At 35.5% G+C, this 22,635-nt stretch overlaps 1 protein-coding gene across 4 annotated transcripts in view; it reads left to right on the top strand.

Annotated features, from left to right (window-relative positions):
* The window catches only part of pibf1 (progesterone immunomodulatory binding factor 1), a 41,770-nt gene extending 19,950 nt beyond the window's left edge, over window positions 1–21,820 (top strand). For all 4 annotated transcript variants that reach the window (XM_088644470.1, XM_088644469.1, XM_088644467.1 and 1 more), the window contains exons 11-18: window positions 2,739–2,904; window positions 4,117–4,267; window positions 5,053–5,143; window positions 5,833–5,935; window positions 12,032–12,162; window positions 14,094–14,178; window positions 20,973–21,143; window positions 21,560–21,820. In XM_088644470.1, the coding sequence (XP_088500596.1) occupies window positions 2,739–2,904; window positions 4,117–4,267; window positions 5,053–5,143; window positions 5,833–5,935; window positions 12,032–12,162; window positions 14,094–14,178; window positions 20,973–21,143; window positions 21,560–21,613 (952 nt within the window). In that variant the 3' untranslated portion in view covers window positions 21,614–21,820. The remainder of the gene's footprint in view (window positions 1–2,738; window positions 2,905–4,116; window positions 4,268–5,052; window positions 5,144–5,832; window positions 5,936–12,031; window positions 12,163–14,093; window positions 14,179–20,972; window positions 21,144–21,559) is intronic.
* Window positions 21,821–22,635: the final 815 nt, after the last annotated feature.

Here is a 22,635-nt window from a genome sequence, read left to right as displayed (position 1 = left end):
TTTAAGTTTCTGTGTTGCAGCCGCGTTACTTGTCTTGGGAAATAATGTTCTAAGTGTCATTTAGTCATGATTGTTATGATTTGATGTAACTCTAATAAGAACTAAGTTGGGAAAAATGTTCAGGTTTAATTTTTATTCAATTCTGATAGAAATATTTGTGCTTTATACATATTATATGAATGCGTTATTTGAAATTTTCCTTCTATTTTTTAAAATATGCATAGTCTTCCAGGTATTCTGCATTTACAGTATATTTTAAACTTCTCTCTGGCAGTGTCTGTCTTCCAGGTAAAAGCACTCCTAATCACAAAATAGGGTGAGCTGCTTTTCACTTGACATCTCAGTTGCTGAGTTCTGTGCCTCATTAATCACTCAAACAGAGTGTACAGGTGACACTGATCACTGTTTAACTCCCATTTTAGTCCTGCAGTTAACTGCAGTTAATATATAGTAATATATTTGCCTCCAATTGTGGATTTATTTTTTCCAGCTATTGAATGAGACATCCTGGCAATACTCTTTGTGACATAATAGGAGTGCAAATTATATAGTTTACAATGATAATTTCTCAAGTATTTTAAGAAATTATGTTTAAAACGATAAAATCTCATTCTGCACTTAAAGGGCAAAAAATTAAAATCTGATGAAGATACAATGATATCTAAATCAAACGGAGGTGTGTCATTGTCAAACAAAAAAAAACATAAACACTAAATATACAGTACAATGAAGAAGGGTGGTGGTCACAATTATGTACACCTGCACTAAGAAGTTGTTAGTTTGAATTCGACAACATAGTAAAGTTTGTTTCTTTCAATAGGATTGAAATTTATAGCATGTGAAAAAGAATATCAAAGCAATGAGACACACTTGAAAAATCCATAAAGACAGTGCTGCAGTCTCTCTTGTACTTCAATTGCTAATCTTCATTCTTTTATATTTGTTCTTTTCATTTATTGGGGCTGATGTGCTCATTTGTAACCTAAAAAATGGTTTCTTCACTTAAAATCAGTTAATAACCATGAAAAAACGTCAGATCTTACAAATATGTAGGGAACCACAATCAGGCTTTGTGAAACATTTTCTGCCGTTGTAGCACGTACTGTTATTTTTGCAACTGAGAAAAATGAAGTTTGCACTGCCTTTAGTTAATTGGTCGAAGTTTGTTTTCCGGTATAGCTATTTATTTGAATATTTTCACTAAGTTAGTTCTCTGGGACTGAACAGGAAAGTGCCATCGAAGCTGATGGCAACACATGCCCCTGCTTGTTGCTCCAGGTTCACACAGCTGTAATTCATTTTTGCTAACTTATAGGCACTGTGGAAAAGCCAATAAAATTCAAATTAATGTTTGGTTGTATGTGTAAAAGCATGGAGTACAAGTGCAGGCTGGTCATAATGAATCTGTATATTGTACCTCTGGAATAATTGTTTTCACTTCAGAAAAGTTGTAAAAGCAGGACAGCTTGTCTTACTGTGGGTCTTAATGGTGTGCATTATTACGATAGATATAAAGAGCTGGATGAAATGTATTTAACCACAGGAGATAAAGGCAGAGAGGAGACTTGAAACAGGCTTTTAAATGCTGAAAACAAGTATGTACAATCCGCTGATGAAGGTATTCAAAATTAATCTCAAGACATTCTTGTACAAGTAGATACAGATCTAATAAAAGGAGATACCACTTCCTATTAAATGCAATTGATTAATAGTTTTTCAAGCACTTTAATATCATTACATATCCTTCAAGACTTACATAAAGGTTATGCTAGGTTCACTGAACATAAAAGGCAGTTGGTCGGTCGTTGGTTTCTATAGTTTGTTCTTATTTCCCCTTATATAAAGTAGTCCACTGCATTTTCTGTGTTACCTTTATTTTCATGTCTGTTACTTTTTAAATGTGAGTCATTGCATTTAAGTGTTAGAGGCAATACTATTTAAAAACTACTATCAAATATCAATTAAATAAAATTTTAAAACACTTTTAATGTTATCATTATAGTAGTATTATTCAACTTCTTTATAATCTGTTCCACATACAGTATGATTGGCTTAAACAGTGAATACATCATTTGTAGAAAATTAGAACTAGCTTTCTAATCCATAGTCTTTGATTATAATAACTGATTGATTTTTTATTGTTTTTGTAAAAAACTGAAATTTCATTTATCTCAGTTATTCTCAGAATCAATTACATTATATTACATATTTTACAGTACAGCTGAATACAGTCTTCATATGGTGTTTAACAATGCATGAAAACAGTGGTAAATGTTAATGGAAATGTTAGGCAATGAAAATTTTGGTCGTTCAAAATTTAGTTTACAATGCCCCTTTAAACATAAGATATTGTTTTAAGTGCTTTACCAAATACTGTTATCTTTCCTGATAAACTGTGTGTTCTTGAAGCATTTGAGCAAAGCGTCGATATCTGTTTTGATGGGTGGCTGAAAACAAGTATAAGAGGAGGCAACGTAAATTAAAACCTCCCTCATATGTCCTTAAGAATCAGAATAAACATCAACAGTTTAGTTAGTCAAACATTTTTAATTCTCCTGACTAGTCATGAAAACCACATATTTCTTTCTGCGAGAAGCCTTTGCCCATTCTAAAACTTCAGTCTCTACTTGCAGTGATTTCATTTCCCAATACATCTTTGTGCAGCATTAATATCTCTGAATAACTGCTGTTATTATCATCCTTTTTTAAACCACAATATCTGCTTCTTGTTCTTCCAGGTTCAGACAGCTTCAACTTGGGACAGACAGCAGAGTTGCTGAGTTGCTCAACCAAGTGAAATTAAAATCCTTTGAAGTGGAGCGTGCTCAGATGATACAGGAGGAAACAGCCAAGAATCTCAGCCAGTGCCAAATAGAATGTGAGAAGCACCAAAAAAAACTTGAGGCAAGCCATTAATTTGTTTAAGAACTAGGTCTTCCCATCTTTTTAAAAAAAACAATTATAATATTCTTTTGCCATTATTAAAGTAGATTATTTTGTTTACTTAAAACAAAATGTACCTTTTTCAGGTTGATTTGGTCAAATGCTTAAGATTTTAAAATACATACACTGTATAAAAAGTTGTCTTTTAAGTTTTTTTTTCTTTAACCTTTGTAGAGCAAAAGATGCAGTGTTTTTCTGATTTGAAATATTCCAGTCTTCATTACTATAAACGTGCATCCCTAGACTTTCTGTCTAGAAGCAAGCCAGGCTAGTCACAGCAATTAAAATGAGGATCTGGTTTATAAAAAGCACTCTTCTTTGTACTACAGAAGCTATCGATTATTTTTCACAAATAGTGAACACAGAAATAATTCTACAGTGTATTTACCTTTAGAGTTATTTTACCAGGTGCTACCCTAAAAATTGTACAGATATTTGCGTCCAATCTTCTTCTACAGCTTTTAGTGCGTCCAGTTCTGATCCACTTAATCCAATTCAGGGCTGGGGGAAAGCTGGAGGCACATGGCAGTGCATAACAGAGCTTTGTTTTCTGATTTATTTTGGTACTTTTTCATAAAATCCTTGTGTGTTAGATCATGTTCCGCCACTTGTCACTACAGCCTAGGAGATTGTCAGAATCTTAAAAAACGAGTCGGTACAATGCTGTATGCAGCTTTGTAAAAGTGAGAATATCCATCCATCCATTTTCTACCTGCTTTATGCGATTCAGGGTCGTGAGGGAGCCAGAGCCTATCCTGGCAAGCAATGGGCATAAGGCAGGGTACACCCTGGATGAGACGCCATTTCATCGCAGGGCAGACACAAACACTCATAAGAGCGCCAGTTTTCTTAAAAGAAAATTAACCAGTTTGTTTTTGGGCTGTGGGAGGAAACCAGAGCACCCAGAGGAAACTCACACAAACACAATAAAGGACAAACGTATTAACTCCAAATAGTTAGCAGCTCCAGCTAACCACTGTGCCACCCCCCAGAAAAAAGAATATTTAAAATACAGAAAAAGTTAAATGGTTTTGTAGTAGAAGTACTTACATTAATGCATGTTCATGTCATTGTTCCTTAAGGTTTTTTAAGTATAAGAGAAAAAATACCAGGTGTGAAATCTTACTTCGAGACACAAAAATTTATAACTACATTTTTGTTCATCAAAAACAGGTCTTGACGAAGGAATTTTACAGCCTTCAGACATCATCAGAGAAACGTATTACAGAGCTGCAATCGCAGAACTCCGAGTACCAGGCTCGACTGGAAACCTATGAAAAATTAGAAAAAGAGCTTGACGATGTTACCCTGCAAGCTGCAGAAAGTATGTGCCGAAACACACACATCTTGCAAACATTAATTGATCTAAATCATGTCATTGAATCATTGTTGCTTTATTTTTGGAATTTGGAAGTACAACATCCAACATGTTCGGCAAGCAATATTGATTTTTTGAGAAAACACTTCGCGATCATTTCAGAGGGCCTGTGCAGTCTATTGGATTGATAAAACTAAAGCTCCATAGCACTTTTATACAAGCTGGCCTGTACCACGAGGCCCTCATGATATGAGCACCTTCATGCTCACAAATAAATCGAGCTAAGTCAGAGCTAAGTCAGACCAAAGCTGCCAGATATGTCATGCTGAAAAGATAAGAGAGAAAACAATGTTTCGGCTGTGAAGCCTTCTTCAGGTGTGAGCCGAAGGTGCTCACACCTTAAGAAGGCTTAACAGCCGAAACACTGTTTTCTCTCTTCTCTTTTCAGCATGACATATACAGTATGTACAGTATGGCCACCGTAATACTTTTCTATTGGATTTAGCTAGTATATAGACATAGTTGGCCTTAGATATTTCTCATTCACTTATCAGTGTCTTGCAGGACTTTGAAAGTAGCCACCTTAAGGTCAGCTGTGTACTGTCTTGGACTTAAACCAAAAACATGGCATTTCATATTTGTGAGAAAAACATTGAAAAATAAAACCATGCACATGAAAAAAAAAGAAAAAACTGAGCATACTAAAACTAAACCTTCATGTATTGCAGTGTGTTGCTTTCTCCACCAAATTTTTAGAATTTTGTCAGCTCTTTTAAAATCTAATCTTACAGTGGACAATGAAGATGAAGCAGAGAGAGTCCTTTTTTCATATGGCTATGGTGCAAATGTTCCTACAACGGCTAAAAGACGACTGAAACAGAGGTGATTATCTTTGCCTCATTCTTTTTTTGTGTATATTGTGTCGATGAGAAAGAAAAACTGTACTGACATTTACTTGAATTATAGCCATGTATGCTTGATTGAACCTGTATGGTGTAAAAAAGATCTGTGTTTTTGTAATGCAGACTTTTGAGTTTGTTTTGAAAGTCTCAAACTAGATCTTCTTGTTTCACAGAGGCATAAGATGCAGTTAAGAATAACATGACGAATATAAAGTCTGCATAACTGTCATTGTTACTTTCTAAAGAATGATGTATGAGGTCAAAATAGTGAAAGGAAATCGGAGATTTTGATTTGTTTTTTTCTGTTTTTCATTCCATCTCTGTTTAAGCTAAAAAAGAGGAAGTCGAATATAATTACAAATAAACAAATGCTGGCAGGTAAAGATGCAGAGAGTTGGGGCATGTAAGTGCAAACCTCTGCGTATCTATTCTAGGTCCATTCTGTACAAATGAGAAATAAACCACTTGTTTGGACCACATTTCAAAAATATCAGAAAATAATTCTATTAGCAGTAATTTATTGAATGCAATTTTTGCTGACACATTAGCTATATCTAAGAATGCATGATTTTTTTTTAACATATCTTGAAATAAGTTTGAGATTTTGCTTTCTGCCCAACTTGATTTCTGCCCAAGTTAATTGAGCAGTTTGTTTTTATTTTGCTGTAGTGTTCACCTAGCGAGGAGATTACTACAGCTCGAGAAACAGAACACCTTACTGAGGAGAGATATGGAGCGACAGACAGCTCGGGCTCAAGAGCTTTCTAAAGAGGTAACCCATTCAGTGACTTTGTAGAGTGTTACAAACGCTATTGCTCTTCCCATTTAAGAATAACTTGAGACATTTCATCAGTAGCAGTTTCCTCCAGGGGCTGGCTTAGATAACCCAGAAAGATCTGTTGTTGGAGAAGGAAGGTGCACAATTTCCTTACAAGGAGATCAAAGAGAGAAAGCATAGCCTCAAGCCTAGATATACCTGAGGGTGCAGAATCTTTTTTTCAGAAATTGAAATTTAAAATTGTGCATTTGATCATACGTTTCAATCCAAAAATGTGCTAACCTGTGATTGATTTGCTCCGAGCTCAGCTCACATATGTCTAAGAAAAGCATCGTCAAACTAACATTCGTGTTTGAGATTCAAAGATGCCTTAAAAATAGACTTAAAGTATAAAAACCAGGACAAGACAAGGAGCCTCGCAATTAGCTGTGCATGCTGCCAGTGTGGAATTTATTTACACAGTTGTAGTCAGTTTTGCAGCATTAAATAGAATGGAGCGGCAGACTGATGTCAAAACTCCATTGGGAAAAAAAAAACCTTTAAAACGTTTTCCTCTAAAATTTGAGCTGGTGCTGAAACAAAAAAGAAACGGACAAAGCCCCGAGCTGCTGGCAGGTGGTAGGTGTGAGGCGTGCTGCTCATGTGGTTCAAACTAATGACGATACGCCAGCTAATGGCACTGCTGTGGAAAAGGAGAATTGGGCAGCATCGGCTGGTTCAGGAAGTGAATGAATCGCGGTAAGAAAATGCACTTCTAACAAGCATTTGGACTTCTGGACAATTGGAAGTTCATCAGACCAAACACCCAAGGCATATATGGAGGAAACTCATCTAGGCTGAGGGACATGTTGAAAGTTAGGCTCCCTGACACCAGAGAAGAAGGTGGGCATGAAAGGGTGGGTAACGTGCTCCAGCGCTAGATGCTTGATACACTTAGCTGCATCTGGTATTTTTACAATTGAATTGAATGTGATTGATATGGGATGGATTCTGCATGCCAATGTTGCATGCTCATACACTCAACAACACATTTCTTCAGATACATTGAAAGTTGTTTGAAAGGGTAGTGCTAGGTGCTCCTAAAATCTAGCTAACACAAGATTACGCTTCTGATTTGAGCCAAAACGTACCTTGATCAGGTTACACACCTGTTCGTTCCTTCATTAAAGCAAAATGATTGCATTTCAATCAGTTTTATTTTAATAATGGAAAAGATGAGAAATTTATCCTTTAAGTAAATTGATACATCTTTGTTAATATGGTTACGCATGGGTAAACATGGAGCATGTAGCTCGGCTCTGCCCCTACCGGGGCTCAGCGGCGAGCTCTGCTGAGCCAGAAACTGGCCGCAGTGAAGCTCTGCAGTGCCTAGGTTTTGTGGACCAGTATTTGTCAACGCCCTGTCTGAGGGGGTGGGGGCACTGGTGTGATGTTAAAGAAAATGTGTCGCTGTATACCCTGTCGAACGTACCCTGTCGAACAGGGAGAGCAAGGCCACAACAAAAAGAGGTCTCAGCCCGTCCTGGTGGAGATGCACGGTGGAATAAGCGAAAAGAAAAAGAAAATGAATGTAAAATGTGGTCCTATGCTCAGTCACAAACCCCTCATGGACTGTCACTGGAAGGTTCTGCTCGCCCCTCTGGGAGGAGGACAGTGCGTCTTCAAGGGCTTCACAGCGGCGGGTCGGCCTCAATCAGCCGGGGCAGCTGTGGTTGCTAAAGCAACATGTCGCTCCGCCTGCACACTGAACACGCCCCTGCGTTGTGCCTTAGGAGTGACGTCGCCTCTGTCACGTTGACATGTGGGAGATCATGCAGCTGAATTCTGAAACTCTGCAGACCCAACAAAAAGTCCATCAGAGTGGACGTTTTCCAACAACAGAGAAGACTTCATAGCATTAGATTATTGTATGTGAAATTAATTATTAAAATGTTTAACTTGTTAGCCTGTTATTGTCAATGAAAATGAAATGAAAATACATCAAAAGAGTTATGGGCAAGACACTGGTGTTATATAACCTCAGAACATACAGTAAAGTCATCAGGTAGAGGCCCAGTACCTTGGTTGCCTCTAATTTATCCAATCTCTCTTGTTTCTTCACTGGCACTTTGTCAATTGCAAATTAAACTCTGGTGATAATGTTGCTTAATGTTTTTACTCTACTTGCTTTCCCTGTACTGCTCTTTTGGAAAGGCTTCAAAGTAACCATGAACCCTGTACACAATTATAAACTGTAATTTATTAAGGGATTTAATTAAATCTGAGAAATTGCTTAAAGCATTTGTGATTTAGAAGCTTTTAAATTTAAAATGTTACTTTAATTGCGCACTTTAGCAGCTGTTTTTCTTAACACCAGGGTATTGGGAAACATAGTGGTTGTGGCATCGGGAGGTTTTAATACATTTTGCTGACCTTTCTACCTTGTATTCAAAAGGTCAATCTTTGTTTTTGTTTGCCTGAAACAGTGGGCTCTCCTGCTTTCTGATCTATTTGATGATGTGAACGCTGAACTGCTTCTGTTTCATATTGGCACCAGTCAAAGAATATTTGGCATGCATACCTGTCCTGTCTGTTAGATTGTAAGTTTAGAATTACTACACAATTTGAAAATGTAACACAAACCACAAGTATAATAAACATAATAATAAATCGAATTATAAATCATTCCCTCCCCTTCGTTAAGTTGTTCAGCCTCCTAAGTAAGTTTTAGAATGTGTCAGCTGCCAAAATAGAAAGCAGAATACATGCCGAAAGCTACAAGGAATGAATTGAGCTCTTGTGGTTTGTTACGTTAGTCTGTAGCTCTCACGTGGAGTATATTAGTGATGATACCAAATAATATTGGAATGGATAAATTGTAGGCTTTTTCAGGCAAAACTAATTCTGGTTTGTGCTGCTAGGCCAATCTCACATATGCTCACATATGCTCACATATGCTCACATATGCTCACATATATAATATATAATATATATAATATATATAAGGGTATGTAATGTAGATAAGAGATGGGCGGAGGTTGCCGGTTCAAATCCCGCGGCCGGCAGAGGAATCCTACTCCGTTGGGCCCCTGAGCAAGGCCCTTAACCCCAACTGCTCCAGGGGGGCTGTATAAATGGCTGACCCTGCGCTCTGACCCCAAGCTTCTCTCCCTGTCTGTGTGTCTCATGGAGAGCAAGCTGGGGTCTGATAAAAGACAAATTCCTAATGCAAGAAATTGTATATGGCCAATAAAGTGATCTTATCTGATCTGTAATGTAGTGCCCTTCAAGTGTATTCATACACATGAAATAGGAACAAAAAAAACATTGCATGTAGATATAGAGATACGGATTAGTTCATGTCACACTCCTTGAGGTATCTTGTCAGTATTCCATGCCTGGAGGATTTACATAATACTAATTACAGAGGTGTGAAATAAATTGACACTTTGTTTTTTAGGATTGTATTTATGAAACATACAAATTTCCTTTACATGCTGCTATTAATGATAGTGTCATTACATACATATTTTCTGATAATGTATTTATGTATGTCTCATGTTTGTTGTATCTGTTTCATCTATGTTCTGAATCTGGAGGGTTTTGTATTTATACTTGGAGAGTATCCTCTTTTTATTAGACTTTTAGAGTACCTTTAAACATTTAGAAAATAGTTACCTGAAGAAAGCTGAATAAGGCTAAAGAAAGGTCAGCAATTGATTATTTTGAAGGCCTTTTTTATCTCTAACCTTTATGTGCTGTAATAGTGGAAGCTGCAAAGGGCAAAACACTACCTTACAATAAAATAGCTTGGCAGGCATTGTTTTGAAATGTAATTATACGGAGTAAATAAAAAAAAAAGTCCAAGTAAATTTGCAGATTGATTTTTAATAAAGCAGAAAAGCTCTTTGCTGTCCGTGAACTTTAGATGCTTGAAGTAAATGTGTTTGGTCATTGCTTCAGCTTTGCAATAGCGAAATGTTAGAATATGGATAAAAAAACATTCTTTGCCAATGAGAATTTTATTTAAAGGTAGTGAAACCAAAGGCTGTGCCAACTCAGAGTAAAGATGTGTGTCTTTATTTTTTTACAATAGTTTGACTGGTTATAAAGAAATAAAGAACATGGAAACAACTAGGAATCTTGTATGTACCTTGATCTAAACCAATTTATTGCTCGCTATAACAATTTATCACAGCTTTCCTCTAGCATGAAGTGATAATGGCAGATAAATTCCTCTGGACATTAAGACATAATATTCCATTTGTTCTTAAGTTATAGTGTGCTGTCTAATAAAATTTGTGCTTGTTTGTACTTTTACCCAGACTGTGAAAAACCTCAGCATTACTCACGTTTTGAATATAAAGGCTAATTTATAAACTGAACTATTATCGGTACTGTAGTAAATTATAAACAATCTGCTAAAAGTGCCACTGAAAACACTGTTTGCTCACTGTTGCATCCATAAACCAGCAGTTATTTTAAACTGTAGATGTTTGTTTGGCATTTGCAAAGGAAAGGATTCAGACATTTAGTGAAGGTCTTAAAACTTCTTACCTTTAAATTGATTGTGCTGGAATCTATCAAAATGCTTCTGATTTTAAGATAGCTGTATGCAATAGCTTGGACACCCCTGGTCAAATTGCATGTTTCACTAAATTACATATTTCTGCACATTTTAATGCACAATTACTATTTATTTCCAGTGAATGTGGAATGTGCAAAAGTTTATTTGATTCATTTATACTTTTTTTCTAAACTTGTTTGACTTAGGCCTTAAAATAAGCCAGATGAATACTCTGGCCCTTCTGACCTCTCGGGATGTCGTGCCTACTCCCCAACAACCATGGGCTCCTCTTCGCAGCTGACTGAGGACTTGAAAATAAAGTTAATTTACTCTGTAAAATATATCTAAATGCTTCCAGCTTAGAACTTACACTGTGAGAAACGTCATTATAAAATGGAAGTTAAGGGGAACTGTCCAAGTCAAGGCAAAATCTGGAAGACACAGAAAAATCTCAGACAAACCGGCCTGTAAACTGGTCAGATATGCAAACAGAACCTACATGGCTACATAGCTGACAATGGAAACATTGTCCACAGTATAGAGTTACTTACACAAGAATGAACCACATGGTAGAGTTGTCAAAAGGAAACCTATCCTATGACCTTGTCACAAAAGGCAACATCATCAACGCAAAACAATATTTAGGTAAGCCAGAAGCTTTTAGGTACAAAGTACTGTGGACTGATGAAACAAAATTTAACTTTTTGGCCACAGCCAGAAAAGATGGAGGAAAACAGGTGAAGCATTTGAAGAAGAGAGCACCTTTGCAACCGTGCCAGTGGCACAGGAAATATTGTGGGGTTGAAAAGAAGAATTGATTCATCTACATATCAACAAATCCTAGAAGCTAATGTCCTAGGGTCAGTGAAGAAATTGAAGCTGAAAAAAGGTTGGATGTTTCAACAAGACGACAATCCAAAACATACCCCAAATTGAACCATGAAGTATTTACAGGAACGAAAGGTGAAGGTTTTGGAATGGCCTTCGCAGTCCCCAGAGTTGAATAGTATATGAAATCAGTGGGGAGATCTCACACATGTAGAGGCATGAATGAAAATCTAAACAGAAAAAAGTCCTAAATCAAGAATCAAAAGACTCTTAGCTGGCTACAAGAAACATTTGGAATCTGTGATTTCTACCAAGGGAGGTGTTACTAAGTACTGACTGACAGGTTGCCTACACTTTTGTGCATTCCACATTCACTTTTTTTTTTAAATCTGTATAAGAGATGTTGAGAAGAGAGCTGTGGTTGTGTTAACCTCTTTTCACTAAGAGATTCTGTGAAACATGCAATTTGACCAAACTTTTTCATACAACTGTGTCCAGAATACAGATGGTGATGTGTGGTGAAAATATACTGGACCTTGACAAGCCCCTGTATTTTGTCAATCTACAACACAATGTAAAAGAAAGTGTGTAATTTGCACATTTCAGTTGCTATGGGTATTGGGTGTAACTAAACGAGAATGCTAGAAAGAGATATGTGTAACTCAGTGGCATTAATGGTTTTCATTAATTTGTTATATTTATTTGTGCACTTCTAGCTGGAGAGAGCCAATTCCCTCCTAAAACAGACCCAGCAGCCTTACAGCTACTTGATAGAGGCTGTTCGTCACAGAGACGACCAGATACACACGCTGGAAGAACGCATCTCACAGCTGGAGAATGATGCCAGGTACACTTCTATGTTTCCATTCTCTTCACTTTTCTAAATCCCTCAGTTATTTTTTTCGCTCCACCAGCAATGTACAGTACTCTTCTGTACTTGTAAGCAAGAGTTTTCATTTTTACAACTCTCCACTCTTCTGAGTTTTTGTATTTAAAAAAATGCAAAAGAAGTAAGGGGATTTTGTGATATCTACAGCTACCTGCTTATTTAGAAGTTAGATTACTTCTACGTTAGTAGCCAAATATTTCCCATGAAGCCTATGTGAAATGGGAAGTCTGTTCAAGTAAATCTTGATATTGCATCCTTCTTGCAGTAATGTTTTAATGCACGTCTGTTTAAAAGTTTTGTTCTAAAAGTGTAATCCTTCAAGATAAATGGCTGTATAAACAGTGGTAATCCATGTTTTCAATAAGTATACTACTTTTGGGGGAAAAAAAAAACGTTTTAACCTGTTTGCATTCCCACAAAAAGCATGAGAACCTTAAACATGTTTTTCACAACAATAATAAGCTCCATATCATTGTCATATCCATTTATTAGTCCAAGCCCAGATTAATTTACATCCATTCCTAAACATAAAATAAATTTCAATAGAAATAGAAATTTTTAATAATATTAAATACCTCAGTTTAGAAAAACTCTAGTGACACGTTATTGTGACGGAGCGCTAAGAATGCAAACAATAAACCTGATTTCCTTCATGACCCCATTCACAATGTGTAACCAAAGATAAGAAGCCTATTCAGATTGTTCTAATTCAGCTCTGAGCACCCACACAAAACTGCTTTGTCATATTTTGTCATACTTTATAGATAATTTTCATCTGTAAAACGCTGTTGTTTAAGCAACTTCACCAACCCTAGGGTGGTCTAGTCTTGTTTTTCCTCTACAGAATTAAATGTAATTTTGCACTTTTAGCCCAGTTACAAGATGACAATTAGTTTAAACATCTTATTTGGACAGAGCCTTAGCAGAAAACTTTTTTCACAGTTTTATATCTAGTCATAGATTGTTTTTGTTGTATTAAAATCCTAAAAGCATAATAATGAGAAAATAAACAATAGGTTTATTCCATGCTGAAAAGAGAAGAGAGAAAACACAGTGTTTCGGCTGTGAAGCCTTCTTCAGGTGTGAGAAAATGTCATATGCCTGTTTTAGACTTGGTAAGGTGGATAATTTGACTTATGCAAAGCTAAAAAAACAAAACCCTAATAACTCATTATTATTAATGAAATCGATATGAGCTATTCCCCTGCTTATGTTTTCCCTCAAGATGACAAATCTGTTGAAGGTGAACTCTTATAACCGTAGAGCAAATATAATAGCTAACTTTTCTTCTCAGTTTTATACCAGCTTCATTTTATAATCTATTAAGCCACCAGTGCACTCCTTTATCATTGCAGTATTTCCATTTCCTTAATTAAATCCTAACGACAATACTTCTTATTCAGTGCTGTGAGTGGGAGTATGAAAGTCTTTTAAAACCACTGAGTAACCACAAAGAAATCTTTCGATCTCTAAACCACAGCACGCAAGCTGGTTACCTCACAGTTTGCTGTTACAGCTTGTGCATTGAGTCATCCTCAGGGTAAAGAACAGGTTCTTTAACAGCACATAATGGCCACACAAGGTAAATTAAGGACCTATGTACTGAGTAGTGTAATGCTTAGAATAGCCTGTACTTGCAGTGACTAAACTAAGTAGCTAGATAACATTGCAGATACTTTATAGAGCCCCCACTGTGTACTCTGTACTGTGTACATGGAAATGACAAGACAGATTATAATTTCCATTGCTTGTTTTTTTGTTGTATGCATGTGTGATTTAAGTAGTTTATTTGGGGATATCCATTGGTATCCATTTATTTGAATTCTTTATAACAGAGCCTACTCATAATTCTAAAAAATCTGAGGGATCTGGGTTTTCTTTTATTTCAGAACCTTAAACAAAGAGAACAGGGCTCTGCAAAACATCAAGAATAATATGGCGGCAGATTTAGAAAGACTTCTTAATCACCGTGAGGTAAACATTCTCAATAACATAGGTGTCTAGTGTGTTTTCATGTATAAAAGCGAGCTCTGTTTGACTGTCACGTTTTTATAGTTCCCTAATTTCTTATTTTTCATAAAAGAAGATTAAGAAGAAGGTCCTGCACACTACATTAGTGAAAAATCATTCTGACATTTAAAATTGACATTTGACATTTTGACAATTTCATCAGTCTGATGAAAAGGTTTGATCAAATTGGCAGCTGTTCTGCTTTCTGTGCTGTCTTCAATAAAGTTAGAGTTTTATATATTGCAGTTTGTGAAAGTTTTTTTTACTTTTTTGTGTTTTAAACTATTCTTGTAAACACCTATAGAAAAAGGTCATGTTTGGATGTTGTATTTTGCTTAATCTTCTTTTCACATACAGGTTGGTGGGAAAGCTAGGGGAAATAATTGCTATGAAGGGTACATTACATGAGAGATTGATACCGTTACATTTTAGTAAGATGTTGCTAAAACTGAACTTTAGACTAGCTATATTTTTCATTATTTTCATTTTGAAAACAGACTACTGAAATTTTAAAAGAATATACAACTTTAATTTATTTTCTTTCCTCTGTACTATTTAAAATGTAATTATTTGAATTTGTTTAATTGCCATTTTTGAAGAACAAATCGGAATATCTTTATAGTTGTTTTGTTGTGATCTCCGAGTGTTAAACATTTTTACTTGTATTTTTGTATTTTTTAATTATTCTTTTGTTTTGAAAATGTAAAGAGTTAAGAGAAAAACTGAAAAAGCTGAAAAAAGTGATTTTCAGCTTTTTGCAAAACATTACTTGTACTACCTCAAGCCCTCAAGCAGGATTTTAAAGGTCAGTTTTAGTGACCAGGAGGTGGCCATTTAGAATCCTCAAAACCTGTTTTTCAGGATGTGCAAAACAAATTATTGTTGCTGCCATGTATAACCAAAGCAAAGAAAAGCATCCGGGTACTTTTTTTACTAAAATTAGTTTTAATTACTCCTGATCACTTCAGGAGAGTTTTGTTTTTTTGTTTTGCTCTTCCTTTTAAACTCACAAATAAGCTACATCTAATTTTCCAGTTCTATGTTTAAGTGGAGAAAATGTATTTTCCATACAGAGATTTTCATTGCAGACAGATCTGCACCTTTGATCATTCACCTGTTTCACAGCTTCCCTAGAAGCTTCTCTTGACACATGAACTGCAACATAAAATTTAAAAATATTTATTAATATTACAGTATATATGTAATATATATATATACAGTAGTGTGTACAGTTATCAAACAAGCCAGTGAGTTATGTGCTTTCAGTTTGTCAGTTCTAAAACAGGTAGATGATGTCTGTTATATTTATATTTGTAAGAAGTAGTGTTAAGTAAAACCATAATCAGTCAGTGCATTACAAAACATTGAGGTTTTCCAGAAAACATAGTCCCTTAAAAAAGATAATTGAACTGACAGTGGGAGGTTCTCTTGTTTCTGAATGTCATGAAACTCGCATTCCTTTCAAAACTAATATGAGCTGTTCAAAGGGAAGCCTCTGAATACTGAGAAAAGTGCTGGTGTAATTATCCCTTATGTGCTTTTGGCTTTGTCCCCATTTGACTGCTGGGCAAACACATGGACTTCTGTAAAACTGTATCCAATATGTTCAAGTTACATTACACTGAATTATGCTTAATGTTTATTACTCTGCTTCTTGCACAGCTCATTTTTTATATTGAATATTTAAAATGACTTATTGTATATATGTATTAAATAAAAGCACCCCATATCCATTTGACTACCCATACAGTAAATAAGAAAATTAGGTATTTTAACAATTATAATGCAGTGTTATACAATGAAACAAGGAACATATGTGGAAACTAAAAAGTAGTTGTCGTGGGAGATTTGCCTCGCATAGATTTAGAAAAACCAGTAGGGACATCAGCAGCTGATACTGAAATTGCAGACACGGTTAGCGACCTCTGTCTTACTCCGTTTGTCAGAAGGTCTACAAGAGGGTAAGTCTGTATTGATACAGTAAGAAAAACGGAGGTGAGAGAATCTGTGATCACAGTCTTGTTTGCTTTTAAATTTATTCTGAAATAGTTCAGGTAGAGTCCAGAATAAGGGTTTAAATCCTCATGAAAGAGGATGCTGAAAGAATTAGAGTTTCTCATAGAATGAGGAACCAATAGAGAATTTATGGAATCGGTTTAAAAGTTATTCTGATAAAAGCATAAAACAGAACACAGGTAAATCCAAGCCAAGAAAGTAGTAGTTCTAAGGGTTATACAGTATATCCAATAATAAACAGAATCGACTTAAAGAAATTGAAAATAATGGATTGGTGAAGGGGAATGGACAGGTGTGTGGGATATTAAAAAGTCCAAGAGAGTTAGAAACGGGTATTGTGGTGGAGGCTTAAACAGCATTTTGTTTCAGTGTTTTAGCAGGAAACAACAGTAAAGGATAAACTAAAGCATGTCTAAGGGGAAATGGCTGATATAATAAATACATATTTCTTTTAGGAGTTTGCTAAGCAAGAAATTGGTAACATGTCTTAAGCAGAGGATAGACAAAGTTCTGTATTAAATAATATTAGCATAGAAGAGGCAAATAACCCAATCTCCTAGGCCTGGTGGCATTCTACCAAATGTAAAGAAAGATGTTTTCCAAAGTCTATTAACAAAAGTCTTCTCATAGTCTCCCAGAAAAATGGTCATGCCAATTCATTGGCAATTTGCTAATGTAGTACCCAGTCCATAAAATGTGTGACAAAACTGAACTGCATAGTCATAGACCAAATCTTATTCTACTACAAGTTTTTAGAAATTATAATTAGAGCTAAACTAGAGTATCGTGCATATCACACTTTCGATTCTAGATTCTAGAGCACTGTCAAAATCAATTTAGGAAGGGTAGATCTTATTGAACTTTTTAGATTTTGAGAAAGACTCAACAGACATCTGGCAGATGATGTTTAATGAAGGCCAGTGCAGACCATTACATGAAAGTGGCAAAACCATAAACTGTAAACATAAGATGAGAAACATGTAGCTTGAAGAAACTACTTATAAAAAAGGCTGTTTGTGTTGAAATGTCATTGTCTTGAGAAGTAAATCTAGGGAAAAATATAAAGGCAAACAGCATTACGATGTGCAGTTAAAAGTCTTTGAAGAAATTAAATCGCATGATCTTATGTTAAAGGTGTGCAATGAATACCTCATGTAGAATAATGTGTAATTCCGGTCACAACGTTACAAAAAAATTGGTGCTCTAGATTCAGTCCGGAGAAGAGCCACCAGATACATTCCTGGTTCTAAAATGTCTTGCAGGATAAAGGAACAGTTAATTTTGAACAGATAAGACTACTGATTCCAGTATTCAAAACTACTCGAAGGCGTTGATAAAGTAAACCCAACCAATATCTTCAGAATCAGCAGTGAAAGGAGAACCAGAGGGCACAAGTGGAGTATGTGGGGAAAGTGGGTTTAAAACGGAACAGGAAGCACTTTTTCACAATGTTTTGTGGGATCTGGAACAAGCTAACTGCCCATGTTGACGGTGAAGCTCATTCAACCCTGGTTTCTTTCAGGAAATGGTTAGATGAGATTCTCTGATCAGTAAGGCAGTAGTTACTGAGTGAGCTAGGTCCTCCAAATGAATTCACATTTGTAAACTTTCCTATATGCTTAATTTATTTGGCTGACAGCTTTACCCAGAGCAACCTACAAAGTTTCAAATCACATTTTTACATACAAATGTATTACATATAAATGTACCCATTTATACAGCTAGGTTAATTGGAGCAATCTGGGTTAAGTACCTTGCTAAAGCGTACAAGTATGTCACTCCCTACCTGAGATTTGAACCCACCATTTGAACGTTTCAACAATGTTATGCATTAAATACGCAACTTGAAAATTTAAACGTTGAGGGAAATAAAAAAACTAAACATGTAACTGTATTTCATTTTGAACATCTTGAAAGACAGGTTAAGAGGATTTTGTAAAGATACCATCTGGCCATGAAAATTGACCTCATGCTTTAGCGCTTGAGGTGGTCTAGGTCTATGTTAATTATATTTCATATCCTGAAATCTATAAGAAGCTTTTTATTTAATTAATTAACCGATCAGCATGTTTTTGGAGTGTGTGAGGAAACCCATGCAAACAGGGGGAGAACATACTGTACAAACTCCTTACAGACAGCAGCCCAGGTCTGCAGTTGAACCCAGGGCCCCAGCTCTGCGAGGCAGCAATACTAAACACTGCGCTACTGTGCTGCCCCTATTTTAAAACAATTCTAAAGTAATAAGACAATGCTATTTCATTGAAAACTACAAGTAGATTAAAGGCTGGAAACTAGGAACAAGTAATCAAATATTCAGGGCTAAGTTTTTTTTTTCAAAAATTTATTATAGAAAAATATTGAGCAATGTCTTCTATTGTTTAATGCTGAAATTAAATGTCTGCTATTGTGAGTTTAATGCTGACCTAATGGGAATGCCTCACTAAAGAAGCTCTGCCAAGTCGGTGTTCATTCTGAAGATATATTGTTAAAAACCCCTTTCAATCTCTTCCTTCGTACTAACATCACGCACAAGCACTGTTCACTGTTTCATTTTTTTTAAGAATGTTTTGGATTTTAATCCTTAATCATTTCTGACATCATTTGGCTAATTTTCATTTGGTGGATTGTTTTCATCAGTAGTTCAAAACCAAGGGAAGTTACTGTCATTCTGATTTTTAATAATTTGAAAAAAAAGTTCTAATATTTTTAAAAGGCCTTTATATATTACAGATGAATAATTATTCAGATATCTTCCTTGGTTTTACATTCAATTTATTTTTAAGAAGTACACTTAATCGTTTATATAGCGCACTTGAATGACAACAAAATGTCTGAACTGCAGAAGTATTTGTGAATTGAAGACGCATAGTTTGCAATGGATGTTTGAGTTATTTTCATCAAAACATTCCCTCAATGCATCTCCTTGGCATCATCTTTGCCGACTTCACAACTTCTAGCAGCATGTTGGCATAAAGCATGCAGTCCTCGTAGACAGCTGCACCGCAGTTGAGCTTTTTACATGCCAGCACATATGGCCAGGGGAGATAAATAAAAATATTAAATGACCTCGACTCATTCTGCTGAAGACACGTCTGAAGTTTTGGTGATGCCTTTCCTATGTTTATGAACAATGCATTTGTAAGATTGCCACAGAATTCTGTTGTTAATGTTAACAAAGCAAGGATATGGACCTTTAAAAAAAAAACAAACGTAATGCCTCTCTTTTTTAGAGTTGCCGTTGCGTTCCTATTACAAATTCAGTGTGCGGGAGGTATTAAATAGCGGTTGGGCCTGGTCAGAAATGCTGTATCCACCTTGCTGTTTCTCAAAGCCAGCTGAGTGGCACTCAGAGGGACAACCTTCATTCAGATTGAAGCAGCATGTAGGCATTTTCATAGACCTCCATTAATAAAGGAAAGGTCTAAATAAGTGTTAATGTCTCTTGACCCCTGTGCATCCTCTGGATAGCTGTGTTGGGATGATAATTTTTTTGGTTTGTTGTAAGCTATTCACTTAAAAACACTCCAGTTGAAAACCAGTCTAAGTTTGTGAGCACAACTGAATTGTAGGGTTAGGGGTTTGTGTATAGAGATGTGTGGACATTTGGGAAATCACGGAAGTTCCTCTGTTTTTAAAATGGACAAATTACGATTCTATGTTTTATTGTAGGTCCCACCAATTTTATTTAACTTTTTGCAAAATGTCATTTTTTACGTGACAAGTACATAAAATAGTGGACATTTACTTAAGTTTGAATGTAATCTTAAATGTACACAACCTTCAAGCTTCTATAGAAGGTTTTAGTGCATTTGTCTTTGAGAGCTGTTGTAACAATTCAAGTCTTTAGACACAGACAAATGTTTCCTGGTGTTCTTGAAGAAAAAGTGCTCAAAATAACCCATTAATTAGTGGGCTGTGCCCTGCCAAACCGGTGGTTTCGCCTATTCTGAGGCCTCATAGTATTTTCTTTAGTCATCTCTGAAACAGTTAAAGAATGATAAAGGGAACAAAAACTCTGAGAATCCGATTTCTTTATTTCCATAATAAAATACATTTGTTTTAGTCCTCATCTTCAAAGTAGAGGATCTGATGGCTTAATTGCCCTGAAGTTGATTATTCCTTGTTTTGTGTGTGTATGTCTGATTCATTGACTGATATTTGACAAGTTTAAGAGGAGATTTTCTCTGTCCACTCATCTGGATTTATGTTTTTAGATTTTAATAGGAATAAAGTCTCTCATTGTTTAAACCATTGTTAAAGGACCCACAGAGTGCTATGCTCTGTTTTAACTTTCTTTTATTTTTTATTTTCATTTTAGTTTGGTGACATATTTGATAAGTAATCTGAATCTCAGATTCTCTTTTCACCATGTGCTACATACGTAGGAAACTTCCTCAACAGTTACTTGTTGTCGGGATTATCGGTCCTTGTACAGGATTATAGTTCACTAGCTGTTTGAGTTACTAGAGGCAGAGGGTTAATTGTACTGTCTTTGTTTTATAATACTCTAGGCCTTACTTCCATTCATAAATGTATGTGTGTATCCAAATTACAGGTGAAATAAATGTAATTTTCCATCTATATACAATGATTAGTGGAACAATATGATAACACTGAACCCAAAAATACTCTGAGTCAAAATGCTAATAAAAAGAATGCTTGGTGGAATATCTTGTGTAATTCAAAATGAACTTTGCTTTGCTATAAAGTGACTTTCTCATTATTTCCATTTTATTTAACAGGAATTGGCTATAATGAAACAAGTTCTGATTAATATGCATCAAAAACACTATGGTGAAGGGGCGGCTCATCCTCAAAATGAAGAAACCAGAAGAACAGCGATATACAGACCAGAAGGTCTCATTAACACAGAGGAAGAAGAGAATATTCTCAAACCAAAACCAACTTTGTTTGTAAGTATTACACACATTTTACACTTAATTCTCAAGAAAGTTAAACATTATCTTACATTAAAAGATCAAATAAGTGTTTTTTTTTTTAATTATTGCTTTTATGTAGTCAGTCAAACTATGTGGAATAATAATAGACTCTTCCCTGAGTGTTTTCACATGGTTGGAAAATTTGTTGAATTTTTTGCTAAAAGCAAAAGTGCTTAGAATGGTTTCTGAACGTCAGATATTTGGTAATTCTTTGTTTTAATGATGACAGATGAACAAAGTAAACTGTGATTGGCTGTTCAGTCTGGTATGCTTATGACTTTTCTTTGGCGTTTACACTGAAATGTTTTGTCAGACTGCTTTTTTGAGAGAGTTCATTATGCACTTTACTGTTGAATGAATTAACTGAAGCTCTTTCTGGTTTTTTTCAGACAAATAAAGAGGCTCCTGAATGGTATAAAAAGCTGAAGCATAAAAATAAGTGACAATTTTCTGTTGTCATCATAAAATAAATCATTGTGGTGGTACTGTTAAAAAAGATGTTTACCATTATTTATTGCTGCATATACAGTATTTTATATGATAATTTGCTGGATTGATTTAGTAAAATCAGTGCATCTTAATTCTTTGTCAATCAAATGTCTTGTGAGATGCCTTATGTAATAAAAATCAATAACCAATGTTGCAGAAAATGCATTGTATCTCATTATTTAATGGACAGATCTACAGTACAGTACATGCATTTTGTGTCTCCCAAACTTCTTAAAGACATTTTTCACCTTACACAGTTATTCACAAGATCTAAGTTAAAACTTTAGTTGAAATGTTTATATTAAACTGTGTTGGTGGTATTCTGTTTTGAGGCAGTATATTAGAACATAAGAGAAAATGGAAAATAAAATTGTATTGTGTCTAGTCTCTAATATGAGCCTATATATTACAGCCTATAAATATATTGCATTTTGAAATACTTTGTTAAAGATAAGGAAAACATGCATGTAATGTTTTGATGTTATTTTTTAAAGATGACCAGTAGTAATCATAAGTGCACAGCAGAACCTTTAATGTTTTCAATTTATTGAATATATGATTTCTTCACTATGCTTTAAGTATTGCTGCGAACAAATTAATTAAACTCAAAGCATGGTCTTCTTGTTCACTTTTAAATTATTTAAATTTGTTTAAATTACTATTTCCACAGTTTGGAGCTAGAATTGTACTGTTGCTGGAAAAGGTAATTCACAAGGCTTATCAGTATAATTAGGGGCAGAGTGCTGCACTAGTGCTTTGCTACCTCACAGAGCAGAGACCCTGTTTTCAATTTCCTACCTGGGCTGCTGTCTGCAGAGTGTGTATGTTCTCCCCACATTTGCCTGGGTTTTTTCCAGCAGCCCAAACACATACTGGGAGGTTAATTGGCTTCTGGGAAGATTGGCCCTGGTGTGAGTGTGTGTCTGTGTGCGCTCTGCGATGGACTGGTGTCCCATCCATAGGCTCCAGCTCCCCC

The sequence above is a fragment of the Lepisosteus platostomus genome, chromosome 2 (genome assembly GCF_059453375.1).
Source record: "Lepisosteus platostomus isolate fLepPlt1 chromosome 2, fLepPlt1.hap1, whole genome shotgun sequence".
NCBI classification, from domain to species: domain Eukaryota; kingdom Metazoa; phylum Chordata; class Actinopteri; order Semionotiformes; family Lepisosteidae; genus Lepisosteus; species Lepisosteus platostomus.
The sequence above is the reverse complement of the archived record's forward strand: the minus strand, read 5'-3'. Positions and strand labels throughout refer to the sequence as shown.